Here is a 13,912-nt window from a genome sequence, read left to right as displayed (position 1 = left end):
AAAAATGGAGAACTTTTAATCTAGATTAAAGTCTATATTTACTTTGAAGATAATCTTATAACTTTTTATATTTTTTGAAGAAATACAAATGTCAATGAACCCATAAAAACCTTGTCTTCCGCCATTTTTCAACAGCGGAAAACAAGGTTTTTATGGACTCATTGACATTTGTATTAGTTGAATTTTAGTTTGTTACTTGTATGACTTGTTTCAACACATCAAATATAGTTTCAAGAAATATATTTTTGTTGTCATATGCTACTTAGAAATTTGTTAAAATGTTTTTATTTGAATAATGATTTACTATTCAAGAAGTGCTAGATATTTGAAATTGCATTACTTAACAACTTCAATATTTCCTGTAATATACAAGTAACATTATTTACTTAACCATTATAGGGAACGTAATGTGATAATTGTCAAAGAAGTTATAGCATAAAATGTTAAACAGTGTAAAGTGAAAAATGACATAAAGTACTCAAAAATGTTTCTGATATATATTAATGATTTTAAAAACAACAACAACAAAAAGATTAGATCTTATCCCGAATATACGTGAATTAGGAGTGGATAAATTACGATTTTGGAAGGATTTACTTAACGAAATCAAATAAAACTGAAGGAATTAGCAAATAGAACGTAAATTAATGCTACTTTAGATAGATTTATTTCAAAAGTGAAGAAAAAAATTAAAACAATGTGGTAGAAATTATGATTCTTTTATAGAAAAAGAATACCAATGGCTTCAAGAAAAACCTTATGACCAACAAAAGTAGCCATTTTGGTTCTGGAAAACCCCATAAACAATGGGTGGTCCTTAGAGAGCAAAGGAAAAGAGAAAAAAAAAATAAAAGAACTAGGTATTGAACATCATGCTCTATTGTTAGTCTCTGCAAGAACTACATTTTTCAAAAAAAGTCAAATGTTTTGTAGATCAAAAAAGACACTTTGGATAACCTTTCCCTTAAATATGAGTGTAAAACAAACTCTTGCATTAGAAGTGAATACTGACCTCAGCAGTAAACAATATTAAATGATCAGAAACTTAGCCCTGGGACACATATTTATCCCCTTCTCCCAATATATTTTTAGTGGAAAGATTTAAATACTATTCCAAAATTATTTTTTCCCCCCAGATTTCAGTTGCTACCATTAACTTTTATAAAGCTGTGTTTGTAGATGTAGATGGTATAACAATATCAATAATAGCAGCTGAAATAAATAATGGTAATTGTGTCAGAAATTCGTTATTTAAATTTCACATTAAGGATTAACTAGTATATCTCGTTATGCCTCGTTATGTCCCGTTAAAAAGATGTAAACCGCGGGAAATTGTAAAGCTCCTATTTTGTCCGGGACATCTCGTCTCGTCTCGGTATCGGCCCGGATTTTGAGTGAAAATTGAAAATTGTCTCGATTTTTATCGCTAATCGGGAAAAGACTTTTAGGATCGTCATGTCTCGTCTCGATTAAAAAAAATAACGAGACCCAGAACCTTAATCAAAACATGAAGTTTGATGACGCTTAAGCACTTGTTTTTGTTAACGTTAAACGTTGTGTTAGACAATAAAAACACGTTTCTTGTTTTGTCAAAATATAACATGTCCGTTTTGAAGAGTTTCAACTCACTACTTATCTGTAAACCTCAACATATCTTTATATTTAGCTTATTAGATTGCTTCATTTTAAAGCAGTTAAACCTAAGACGTTGAGTTTATTGCCATGCTCGCTGCGTTGTAATTATTTAGTATACATTATCATATTTAGTAAATATATATTATACATTATCATATTGCATGACTTTAAAACCATTAAGCATTAAAATTTTTTCAATCTTATCTAAAGAGTATGTGTTTAAAGTTCAAAGCATGTTAAAGAATGTTTAGAGGTCTATCAAGATCAATAATTATCCAACAACTCCCTGATTTGCACCGCAGCCTATAGTGAACTGTGCACACATACCTATCCAAAAATGGTCCCAACTTCAAATTTGAGGACCAAAAAAACGACCGATGGGGCATTAATCTGCAAGGTCTCAGATATTACCAGATGTAAAAATTAAAATCTAATCTCTATAGCCAAAGGAGAAAAATACATTTTAAGTTTATTGCATTTTGCGCAACTCATCGCACTTGGAGCCCCGTCGTAAATCTATTTTGTTTTTTTTTCACTTTTGGGTTATGGAGTTTTTAAAAAATATCAAAAACTCTTCACATATATGTGTTGGCTATAACCTGACAAAAAATCAGCTCTTTAACACTTGCGGTTTGTGTACAGGGACCTAAAGTATAGGGTATGGCACTAAAAGCCTCTTTAAAAAGATTCAACGGATGCTTTACGTTTTTATTATAACTTTGTTATCGACTATGGAAGTTTGAAAATTTAATAGAATGAAGCCTTGGGATTTATCTTTCAGGCAAAAAAAATAGAAGCAAGATATCTTTAATCTGTGCAAAGATATAGCTCCTAAAGTAGGAATCTCGCCTTTCAAAAAACGGCCAAAATATAGCAGCTTTTTGTGGTTTTTATGCTTTTTAAAGATTCAAAGTTACATCAAGTAACTAATTTAGTAACAACATCATGTGACTAGTGGATATGGGATTCTATGGTTGTTAGACTTCACATTTGTGTGTACTTTGTCTGCAAAAAGAGTGCTTTTTTTGTCCAAGTTTGTATAAAATATGGGGAAGAAAACACATAGTTAGAGGCATTTTTTCTAATTATTCTGAATTTAAAACACATTAAAACCTCTTTATATTTTAGTTGTTAAACCTACTGGTTTGCTTTGTTGTTTTTGTTTAAAATGAGTGAACAAATATTGGAAATATACACAATAATGGTAACTTTTTTTAATTTAAAAAAGAAATATATCTTTACTGAAATAGGTTTTAACAAGATTTCAAACGTATGAAAATCCCATTTAAACTTAATCTCCCATTGTAAAAACACATACAGACATGAAATGATTTCCTTTAAAAAAAATTACTTTATTGTGGTGTTTTAATGTTTATTACTTTTTCTTCAAATTGCTCTTGAGATTTTTTTATATAGTACTTGCAAAATAAGTTATATACTTCTGATTAATTTTTTGTAAACTTATGATATTTTATGAAAATATAAATAAATTGATACAGTGTATAATATAAACAAAAATTTTAGACAAGAACGAAATTCTAGAAATCACTGTTTAACTGTTTAAAAAAAAAAGAGTTATTTAAAAAATCTAATTTAAACATGCTTGCTGTTATAGTCAATAACACATTTCAGTAACTGGCCTTCATAACCAGGGTGATCAGGGTTTCTTTTGTACCTAGCCCATTGAGCACTGAAGATTGAATGTAAGGCTTCTGTTGATTGCTCACTAAAAATGCCCAAGGCTGTACCCTTTAGAGCAATAAATTCAGGAAAATGATAGAACACTGCATGGGCTTTTGGGGTGACTGAAACTGGGAGTTGAAGATATGAGTTCTTAAAGTCTTTGATATGTTGAACATATTCAGTATTTAATGTCCTTCCAAAACAGGAGCTAACAAAACTCTTAAAATGTTGGAATGTTTTCACAAAACCAAGCATATGGTCTGCCTTTTCTCTTTCAATAATTCTTTGCAAAACATCCGTACTCTTCAAAAGCTTATGACAATCATTCCCAACAAACTCTCCACCATGATAAGGTTGTAATTTCAATTTAAGAAGTAATGGCCAATCTTTGCCTTTAGGCCATATCTTTAGCATTGATTTTTAAAGATGGTTTACAATTCCAAGGAGAAGGTAAAGTTCCATTGGGGGAATAAACTCAATAACTTGTTTGACATCTTCTTGATCAAACAATGGGTTATGAACAACATTATGAAAATCCTTTGCACACATTTTTCCATTCTCTTTCTCAATGAATGCTTTGTATTGCATCCTAATGGATTTGAAGTTTCTTGGAGTTCCCTGTTCTTTGAGGTCACTAGAGTTAATATCACACCAACAGCAAGGGTGTTTGCTTGAGTGAGACTTAATGCCACAGATGATATTGGCTAACTTCATGTCACATGCAATAAAGAAAGGCACATCAATTTTTCCAAATAAACTTAAAACTTTTTTGACATTTTCATAAGTTTCTGAAACATTTTCAGCAACAGCAACAAGTAGCTGGCGCTTGCCACTTGTTTCTTTCCCATGTTCTACAGCCAGTAAGCTTTTGTCATTTGAGGCTGAACTTGTTTTGATCTTTTGACATCCACCATTGGAGATAACACTCAAGCTGAACTTGAGGAAAGTTCCTCCACCATCAATACCTAGTTTGATGAGAGGCGGTGAAGTGATTGCTCTAACTCTGAGAATTGTGTTATAAAAATCCCCTAAACTCTTGCAGTAAACAACCTTTGCTAAATAATCAGTTTTTGTTGATGGCCTTGTCAGTGAGATTTTGGAAAGTTTGAATAAATTTTCAACTTTTCGACCAGCCATTGTAAAATTTTCCCTAAATTTTGTTTCAACAAGTTTTGAATTTGTAGTCTTGTTTAATGTTACAGCCAGTTCTTGCATCTTTTTATTTGAAAGACCAGTATTGATTTGAACTTGAACCATGTCCAAAGTATTTAGAGAAGTTCTTGATATGCACTGAGCTCTGGAGGGACCTGGAGTGATTGTTAAAGCTCTACCTCTTTCTCTGCTCAACCTAATAGTGCCCTGTGGAGAAGATACCTTTTGAGTTATTACAGAGGACGCAATTTTTTCAGCAGTTCTGGAATCAGTTGCTACCATTTTCTTTAAGTTTTCAAACTTAGTGGCTTGTGAACAATTATGTGTTATTCCTCTTTTGACTGCACTGAGACAGTTTGAGCATAGTTTATCAAAACTACTTGATGATTCTTTCAAATCTTGATCGGTTGAAAAAGTGAGCTTTGTAGAATGTCCTTTTAGTTGGCCAACCTGGCAAGATAAACAATTACAAGAATCAAATCCTCTGGTCTGTGGTCTAGTAATCACTTTGTTAAAGTCATGTAGCTTGGGAAGAGGCAAGTTTCTAACTCCTTTGCCATGCTTTTGTACCATTGCTCTGCAGGAATTGCATATCCCCAATTGAACTCTATCATCCTTAAAATCAATGGAATTTCCAGAAAAAATATCTAGTATTCTTTTCTTGTTGAAATCAGAAATATGTCTGTCACATTTTGAAAAACAAAAGAAGCATACAGATTGCCGACAATCTTGATGAGTTTTTCTTTTATATGGCATTTCAGTGCTTAAAAAACTGATCTTTGAAAAAAAAAATTCAGTACAAGCTTGTGTTGATAAAAAATCTTTTTAGTTGTTTAGACTGTTGAGTGCTTAAATGTAATTACTTTGATGTTGTGGCTTTTCCCGGAAATAAGAAACATTTGTTTACACATTTTTAAATAGTCGAAAAAAACTAGGCCAAAGCAATGAAAGATTTTAGGAGACACTTCAATACAAGAAAAAAAGCACAACAAGGTTATACATATTTGATTTAAATAAAAAAAACTTGATTCTAGCATTCACTTTGAAATTATTTTATAAATTACCAATTAATTTTGAATTTACAATTCTAAAGTAATTTTTACAATATGAAAAAATGTTTTTATTATATCCAATATTTGTTCACTCATTTTAAACAAAAACAACAAAGCAAACCAGTAAGTTTAACAACTAAAATATAAAGAGGTTTTAATGTGTTTTAAATTCAGAATAATTAGAAAAAATGCCTCTAACTATGTGTTTTCTTCCCCATATTTTATACAAACTTGGACAAAAAAAGCACTCTTTTTGCAGACAAAGTACACACAAATGTGAAGTCTAACAACCATAGAATCCCATATCCACTAGTCACATGATGTTGTTACTAAATTAGTTACTTGATGTAACTTTGAATCTTTAAAAAGCATAAAAACCACAAAAAGCTGCTATATTTTGGCCGTTTTTTGAAAGGCGAGATTCCTACTTTAGGAGCTATATCTTTGCACAGATTAAAGATATCTTGCTTCTATTTTTTTTGCCTGAAAGATAAATCCCAAGGCTTCATTCTATTAAATTTTCAAACTTCCATAGTCGATAACAAAGTTATAATAAAAACGTAAAGCATCCGTTGAATCTTTTTAAAGAGGCTTTTAGTGCCATACCCTATACTTTAGGTCCCTGTACACAAACCGCAAGTGTTAAAGAGCTGATTTTTTGTCAGGTTATAGCCAACACATATATGTGAAGAGTTTTTGATATTTTTTAAAAACTCCATAACCCAAAAGTGAAAAAAAAACAAAATAGATTTACGACGGGGCTCCAAGTGCGATGAGTTGCGCAAAATGCAATAAACTTAAAATGTATTTTTCTCCTTTGGCTATAGAGATTAGATTTTAATTTTTACATCTGGTAATATCTGAGACCTTGCAGATTAATGCCCCATCGGTCGTTTTTTTGGTCCTCAAATTTGAGGTTGGGACCATTTTTGGATAGGTGTGCACACTGCACTGGCTCAGTTGTGGTATGTAGTGAAAATGCCATTTATCTAATTTAGCTTACTGAATTAATTGCTACAGATATACTATAGAGGTTTATTTTAGAGTCCATTTTAAAAGAACAACAGGCAGTAAATTTTATAAGAACTAAACAAGAGCCAACAATGACCTAAGTTTAAAAATATGTTGTAAGTGTTGATAAGTTTATTATTTTTACAAAGGTTTAGAGAGTAAAACAGGATTGGTACGGAGATTGTAGTTGATGTTAAGGGTCTGGGAACTTTTAGTTAGGAAAAGGTAAGAGTTAATGGTCAGAGTTTAGATGTTCTTCAGTTTATTCTAACCGTTATGACTTTCAATAATATTCTTCATTGTGTGCAATAGCGGTTTGCAATCTTTATTCATGATGTCAATAAATTATTGTATATTTTTTCTTACTGCTAGATTCTGCCATTAATATGCCATTGCTTTTTATTAATTTCTCCTTCTCTGAGAGCAAATCTCTTTTTTTATCAAAAACTTCAAACTACACTAACGGTAAACTACTAAACTGGTTGATTTGAACAGTACCAACCACAAAATGACTTCAAAAAACTTTTGAAGCAGACTGCTTTCTTTCTCCTAGTAATTCGTAAATGCAAATCGTACTTTAGGATGCCTTGTAGATTTCACAGAGCCAGGTGGAAGACGAAGGTCATGTATATCATGACACTAAATACGTTAAAAAGTAAGATCTAAACTAATGAAGAGAAAAGAAAATGGTCTTCAAGGAATTTGCGTTACTGCAAACCCAAATTTATATGAAAGCTTAGCTTACAGCTATTTCTGCATCTTCGCCAAAGGATGGTCAACAACTTCTAAAGGACATTTAAAAATTACAAAATAAAGGATAAAACAATTTTTAAAACAGCTCGAAAGTTGTTTATTTGGCATCTAAGGAATTTGTCGGAAGACTTAGCTGCATTTGCTTTTTTTTTGACAAAGAGATCATATTTGGAACCTAGCATATAATTGTTAAGGCATTAGTAACTCCAGGAAATTCATTCAAAATCCATTGAAGCGTGTAATTATAAATACAAAACTGACTCAAGCATTTTTTATTGACAAGTTTAGTAAACTTTATACTAAAAACTAAGAAATGAAGTTTTGAATATATCTATATCACACCCCATCCCGTTCCGCCCCATCCCTTTTTGAATTTTCCCCGAAAAGTCATCAAAATTTGAGGTTTTCTTATCTCTTAAGGCCACCCCAATATCATACCATAAGTTCTCAATTAGATTCAGATTGGGACATTGGGGTAGCCATTCTAGAACCTTAAGTTTATTTTCCTCAAGACTAGATTTTACAGATCTCCCAATTTGCTTTGGGTTGTTGTCGTGCATTAAAATCCTAATAACAGTTAGATTGTCATCAGCATACAGCTCGATTGTGTTTTGTAATATATCTTTGTATTTGTATTGATCGAAATTTTCATCAATTTTTATCACGGGACCGATACCTTGCCGGAACATAGCTCCCTAAGCCTTAACATTACCCCCACTGTGCTTCACCATTTTTAGAGTATACAATCAGTTGGTTTCTTGCCTCATAGGACGCCAGCAGATACTTTCCCCATCAGACTTGAAGCAATTAAACTTGGATTCATCAGTTCATAAAACGTTTTTCCAAAAGGGAACATTTTTATTTAGGAATATTTTTTCAAACCTTAATCGCTTTAGTAAACTTTATTTTGAAACAAGAGGTTTGTACTTTACTATACAGCCTCGAAGGCTAGCGATTTGTAAACGACAACGAATGGTTGAGGCTGACATAGCTGCGTGATACTGTTATTCAATTTTAGTTTTTATTTCATGACAAGTTACAAAAGGATATTTTTTGGACGTCTTAACAATTTGGCTATCCAGATTGATTGAAATTTTTCATCATGGTCGCTTTCGAATTTTGTTATAAGCGGTATTGTATTTTTCAATGTGTTTACGACAGTTTTGAACCGATTTTCTAGAACACCCTCGAAATTTGAGTTCACTCGAAATTAGAGAGTTTAAAAGAGTAAAACTTAAGTTTAAGTTAAAATGTAAAAAAAATCTTACGTTATATTTAGATTTGGAAACAAGATATTTGCAGGTATCAACAGTTGCATTTAGATTGCTCCAATCGATGAGCTGGCGTAGGTTTAAATGCTGTATGAAAAGAGGCTTGACAATGTTGTGTTCAAAACATCCTAAAAAAATATATCCAGTTAAAATTTTCACGAAGCTCTAATAGAAGCAAACTTTTGTTGTTAGCAGTTTAAATCAGATATTATACCATTTTAAAAATATTTTTACTTTTTTATCAAAGTTGAATATCTTTCTAAAAAGAGTTAGGAAAAGTGTTGTGGAGAACATTATGCCAAATGAAACCTAAATACAGCAAGATAATTCTTTTGAGAGGAGGGAGATAATTTAAGGAACTATTTCAGATAACCTAATTATGAATCTTATATGAGAAATAGAACTAATGGTTTATACCTTGTACTTTTATTCTTGCTAACGGAGGAAAATCAGTAGGTAACGTGTTTGTTGGATGCAAGGTAGCTGAAGAATGAGTTGACGTAGTTTCAGTGTTGGATGTTGAAGCCACTGATAAAGTGGTTGCTGAAGTGGTGGTTGAATTTGTGGTTTCATTCAAACAGAAATCTAAAAAGTTTACTCTTAACTGTTGTTATTGTTCCCACTTTATTTGCAGTCATTGTCATCGTTGCTATTTCTTCTCTTTGTAATGTTTAAATTAGGAAAAAGTAATGAAGCATAAGATAGATAATAAACGATATTTAACTTTTTAGTGACAAAATAAAAGTTTGTAAAAGCATAATGTGCAGAGTATTTCGTAAAAAACTTTGTAAAATTTTTTTATCTTCTAAAAACCACAGGTTTTTTTTAAAAGTTTTATAAAAATGTAGTAAAAGCATACAAAAAAGAAAAAAAATCCGTTAACAAAAAATGATCTAATAATCTTGAGGTCAAAATGTTTGCAAATAAAATAAATGAATTAAGGAAATCAAAGAAAATTAGATAAAGGTAACGGGGGGGGGGGGGGGATCAAAAAGTAACGGGGGGATCGCTTTAACTTTATAAAAATTGATTTTGAAATATGGTCATCAAGTTTTAACTCTAGAATAATCATTTTGATCATTCGGATAAAAATTTGTTTTCAAATGGGACGAGCCATGTTATAGAACTATTTATTTCTCGAGGGAAAAATTATTTTCATGTAAGTCATAAACCCGCGTCGTAACTCGCTTAAACATGGTAATGATCAAAAGATGATCTCCAAGAGTTTTTGCAAAATAAAATTTTATTTAAAATTTTGTTTTTTTATTTAAAATTTATTTGTATAAAATATTTATTGATAATTTTTACTATATTATATATATAAAATATTTATATACAATTCATTTACATAAAATTTATTTTTTTATTCATGTAAATTTTTACTTAAAAATATCACAAACTTGTAATGTTTTATATAATTTCAAGCTATGAATTGTAAAACATTTCTTTAGAAAAGAATATTTACGCTTTTAGTATCAAACAGTACGATAAAGTTGAAACTCTATGTTGTTACAATATCTTAAATTTTATTGAATAAATACAAAAATGATCAGCAAACATTTACTAAATCTAATATTGAAAGTTAAAAATGTGTAAGTTTTGTTCTTCCATTTTAAAGTATTTACCCTTCCTTACCTTTTTCGTGCAAGTCTCGTAGTCTAAAACTTTCTCCACTAACTGCATCAAAACAGGAACCTACTATTTCCAACTTTTCATTATATGTCAAAATACTACAATCACATAACAGTGGATTTTGTTTTAAACTAAGATAAGTTGATGAATTAAAGGGTTTGAATACGTCATATGGAATAGTAGATAAATTGTTTCTGTCTAAATCAAGCTTTTTTAATGAAATTAATGATTTGAATGCGTCAGGCATAATAGTAGATATTTTGTTGAGTTTTAAAGTAAGATATGTTAATGAAGTTAATGATTTAAATGCATCAGATGGAATATCGGATATTTGGTTGGATCTTAAACGAAGGATATTTAATGAAGTTAACGACTTGAATACGTCGGTTGGAATAGTAGATAATTGGTTGGAATCTAAGTCAAGGTATGATAATGAAGTTAATGATTTAAATGCATCAGATGGAATATCGGATATTTGGTTGGCACACAAATCAAGGGATGTTAATGAAGTTAATAAATTGAATGCGTTGGATGAAATTGTGGATATTTGGTTGAAACACAAATTAAGGGATGTTAATGAAGTTAACAAACTGAATGCGTTGGATGGAATAGTGGTTATTTGGTTGAAACTCAATTCAAGGGATGTTAATGAAGTTAATAAATTGAATGCGTTGGATGAAATTGTGGATATTTGGTTGAAACTCAAATCAAGGGATCTTAATGAAGTTAATAAATTGAATGCGTTGGATGAAATTGTGGATATTTGGTTGAAACGCAAATTAAGGGATGTTAATGAAGTTAACAAATTGAATGCGTTGGATGGAATAGTGGTTATTTGGTTGGAACTCAAATCAAGGGATGTTAATGAAGTTAATAAATTGAATGCGTTTGATGAAATTGTGGATATTTGGTTGAAACGCAAATTAAGGGATGTTAATGAAGTTAACAAACTGAATGCGTTGGATGGAATAGTGGTTATTTGGTTGGAACTCAAATCAAGGGATCTTAATGAAGTTAATAAATTGAATGCGTTGGATGAAATTGTGGATATTTGGTTGAAACGCAAATTAAGGGATGTTAATGAAGTTAACAAACTGAATGCGTTGGATGGAATAGTGGTTATTTGGTTGGAACTCAAATCAAGGGATCTTAATGAAGTTAATAAATTGAATGCGTTGGATGAAATTGTGGATATTTGGTTAGAACGCAAATTAAGGGATGTTAATGAAGTTAACAAACTAAATGTGTCGGATGGAATAGTGGATATTTGGTTGAAACTCAAATCAAGGGATGTTAATGAAGTTAACGACCTGAATACATCGGACGGAACAGAAGATATATTGTTTCCTTCTAAATATAACGCTGTTACAGTAGGTTCAATTTCATTAGGTACATATCTCAAACCACGACTTTTACAATATACAGTCGTAGAAAAGCACCAGCATGGTGGTGGGCATCTTGATGTGCAAAACGTCATCATTTGAAACCTAAGGCAAATAAACAGCAAATAGAATGTTTTAGATTTAAAGAAATTATATTCCATTGGCTAAATTTTTGAGCAGTTAAATGTTTTATGGAACTGCCATACTATGAAAAAGAAGTCATTTCCAAAAGGACTTTTTTTTTTAAACTTTGAGTTAAGGAAAAATGTTTAAAGAACATTTAAGGTTTTAGTGTCCCTGAACCCAAAGCCGTCTTAATAACATTATAGGGCCTAAGTGAATTAATGCTCTGAGGTTCCCACACTCTTTTTCAATTTTTTTAAAAAAAGAGATAAAACGACTATAGTTCAGTTTTAAGATTTGGGATGATGCTTGTATTTTAGTTTGTTTTTTTTTTAAACTATTTTATAACACTTCTTGGTAGTTGAGACAATAGATTTAAATTTTATCATTTAGGTTTATCACGGAAACAAATATCTCTTTCAAGTCAATAGTATGTTTCTCATATATATGCATCAAAAAGTTAGTTTTTCTGCATCCAAAGAAGATAAAGAAAATACTAAAACCATTTTTTTTTTACTGATAACAGCTTGTCAAATGCAGACATATTTCTTGCATAATTATTGCAAAATAATTCATAATTGCGTTTAACGGCTTTCACAACGAAAAAACTATTCTTTAATTCAATTTAATTTTATTTTATTCTTTAGAAACTCATCTAACTTTCATCCAATTACTGTCAACCTTTGTAACTGGAACAGCTTTAAATGAGAATGATGTTTCCTTTCGAATAGCTAATCATAAACCAAACATCACCTTTTTTAATGTTTGCAAATAAGGTTTACAGTTGTTACCCAGCAGGTACACGACGTTATTTCAACGCCGATATATGGTAGATTTTAGAGTTTCGACGTTTTTTTAACGTTATTTTAACGTCGTGTGCCTGATGGGTAGTGATCCACCTGCATACCCATAAAATTTTCGCAAATTCGTCTCATTAAATACAGATCTTAAAAACTATTGAAAAATTTGAGTTATTCTTGGTAGATTTTTATAGCATCAATTTTTACCAGCAGAAATCTCATTTAAACAAGAAAGTGATGCCGACGAAAATTCAGATAAGAGAAATTAGTATGATTGCAAGAATAGCGTAATGAAAAAGAATAACGAATGATATTTGTGGAGGAACATTTTCTGATTTTCTTTATTTTATTAAGTTTTTTCTATTAGAAAAGCGTATCACATTCTTTTTTATGCTATTTTAAATGTATCAATTTTTTTTAAAACTGCTACACACATAATATTGCGCCTGTCAAATGCGTAGTGTCATCTAAAGTTTGCAAAACATACTTGAAAGATCAATTACATTTTACAACGTGGGAACCAAGACAAAAGTAGGCTCCTTATGCTAAATGTCAAGGAATACTATTAGGTTTTAAGATTTCTTACTTAATGCTGTCACTTTAACAGGTCCTTAGCATTTTAGTCAAATGAAACTGTACGACTTAACACGTGGTTTGGCACTTGCCAAGATTTGCTTGACTCAAATTTTCGCTTAATGTAACCATAGTGATTGGATTGGTTCAGCAAAAACCTGTGATGTACATCGCGTTTTATATGAAGTTCCTCCCCATACATGAAAGTCGTGAATGCCTCAATATGCTTCAACCAATTAAAACCAGTGGTTGAGACATATTGAAATTAACTAGATGGGTGTAACATTAGAGTTTAGACGTAAAAACTACTTAAACACTGATTAAGTTTTGTTAAGAACGCTTTAATACAGGTTTTTCGACCTATCTAGCTACGCCACTGCACACAACTGTTAAAGATAATTTACAGCAAAGTCATTTCCACAAAACGTTAGAAAGTTTTACGGTAAAAGTATGGCTCCCACGGCAAGATACCTCTTTTTGGTAACCCCCTGCCCCTCTCTCCTCTTACTTTTAAAAGACATGTAATTTTCATTTTTTTTAACACAACAACAATTATTATATATAACAATATAAAAATATAATATAAGATATAAATATGAAATATAAAAGTATAAAAAGGAGATAAAAATAATATAAAAAGGAGAGCTTACTTTGTTTCATAGTGCAAGCATTATACTTTTGATGTATTTATGATATATTTATGACATATTTATGATAGACATATATATTTATTGTAATATATCATTAAACACGTTTCCCAGAAGTCTTTCACAATATAACCTGAAAATTTCCGGAAAACCTCGTTTGTCTTGGGAATTACCTTTCCACCTCCCTCTCGCCTTTCT

General features: G+C 30.9%; 2 protein-coding genes across 2 annotated transcripts in view; both read right to left on the bottom strand.

Moving 5' to 3' along the window:
• Nucleotides 1-13,912, bottom strand: part of LOC149880093 (uncharacterized) — a gene marked incomplete at its 3' end in the record, with an annotated part of 38,883 nt that overhangs the window by 23,641 nt on the left and 1,330 nt on the right. The window contains exons 2-4 of the mRNA XM_090069990.1: nucleotides 10,193-11,676; nucleotides 8,975-9,142; nucleotides 8,555-8,685 (exon numbers count right to left, since the gene is read on the bottom strand). Of these exons, the coding sequence (XP_089926116.1) occupies nucleotides 8,555-8,685; nucleotides 8,975-9,142; nucleotides 10,193-11,676 (1,783 nt within the window). The remainder of the gene's footprint in view (nucleotides 1-8,554; nucleotides 8,686-8,974; nucleotides 9,143-10,192; nucleotides 11,677-13,912) is intronic.
• On the bottom strand, nucleotides 3,212-5,421 carry LOC149880094 (uncharacterized). The gene has a single exon (XM_090070486.1). It carries the CDS (start codon nucleotides 3,730-3,732, stop codon nucleotides 3,229-3,231), a length of 504 nt encoding a protein of 167 aa, XP_089926612.1. The 5' UTR covers nucleotides 3,733-5,421; the 3' UTR covers nucleotides 3,212-3,228.

Source organism: Hydra viridissima, unplaced genomic scaffold (genome assembly GCF_058129835.1).
Source record: "Hydra viridissima isolate aposymbiotic clone 2 unplaced genomic scaffold, HvirCarnegie_v1 scaffold_13, whole genome shotgun sequence".
NCBI lineage: Eukaryota > Metazoa > Cnidaria > Hydrozoa > Anthoathecata > Hydridae > Hydra > Hydra viridissima.
This window is presented reverse-complemented; position numbering and strand designations above follow the sequence as displayed.

What these genes read in the sequence shown, in the direction of transcription:
- LOC149880094 (XM_090070486.1), bottom strand. Translation starts at nt 3,732, where the DNA reads ATGCTAAAGATATGGCCTAAAGGCAAAGATTGGCCATTACTTCTTAAA.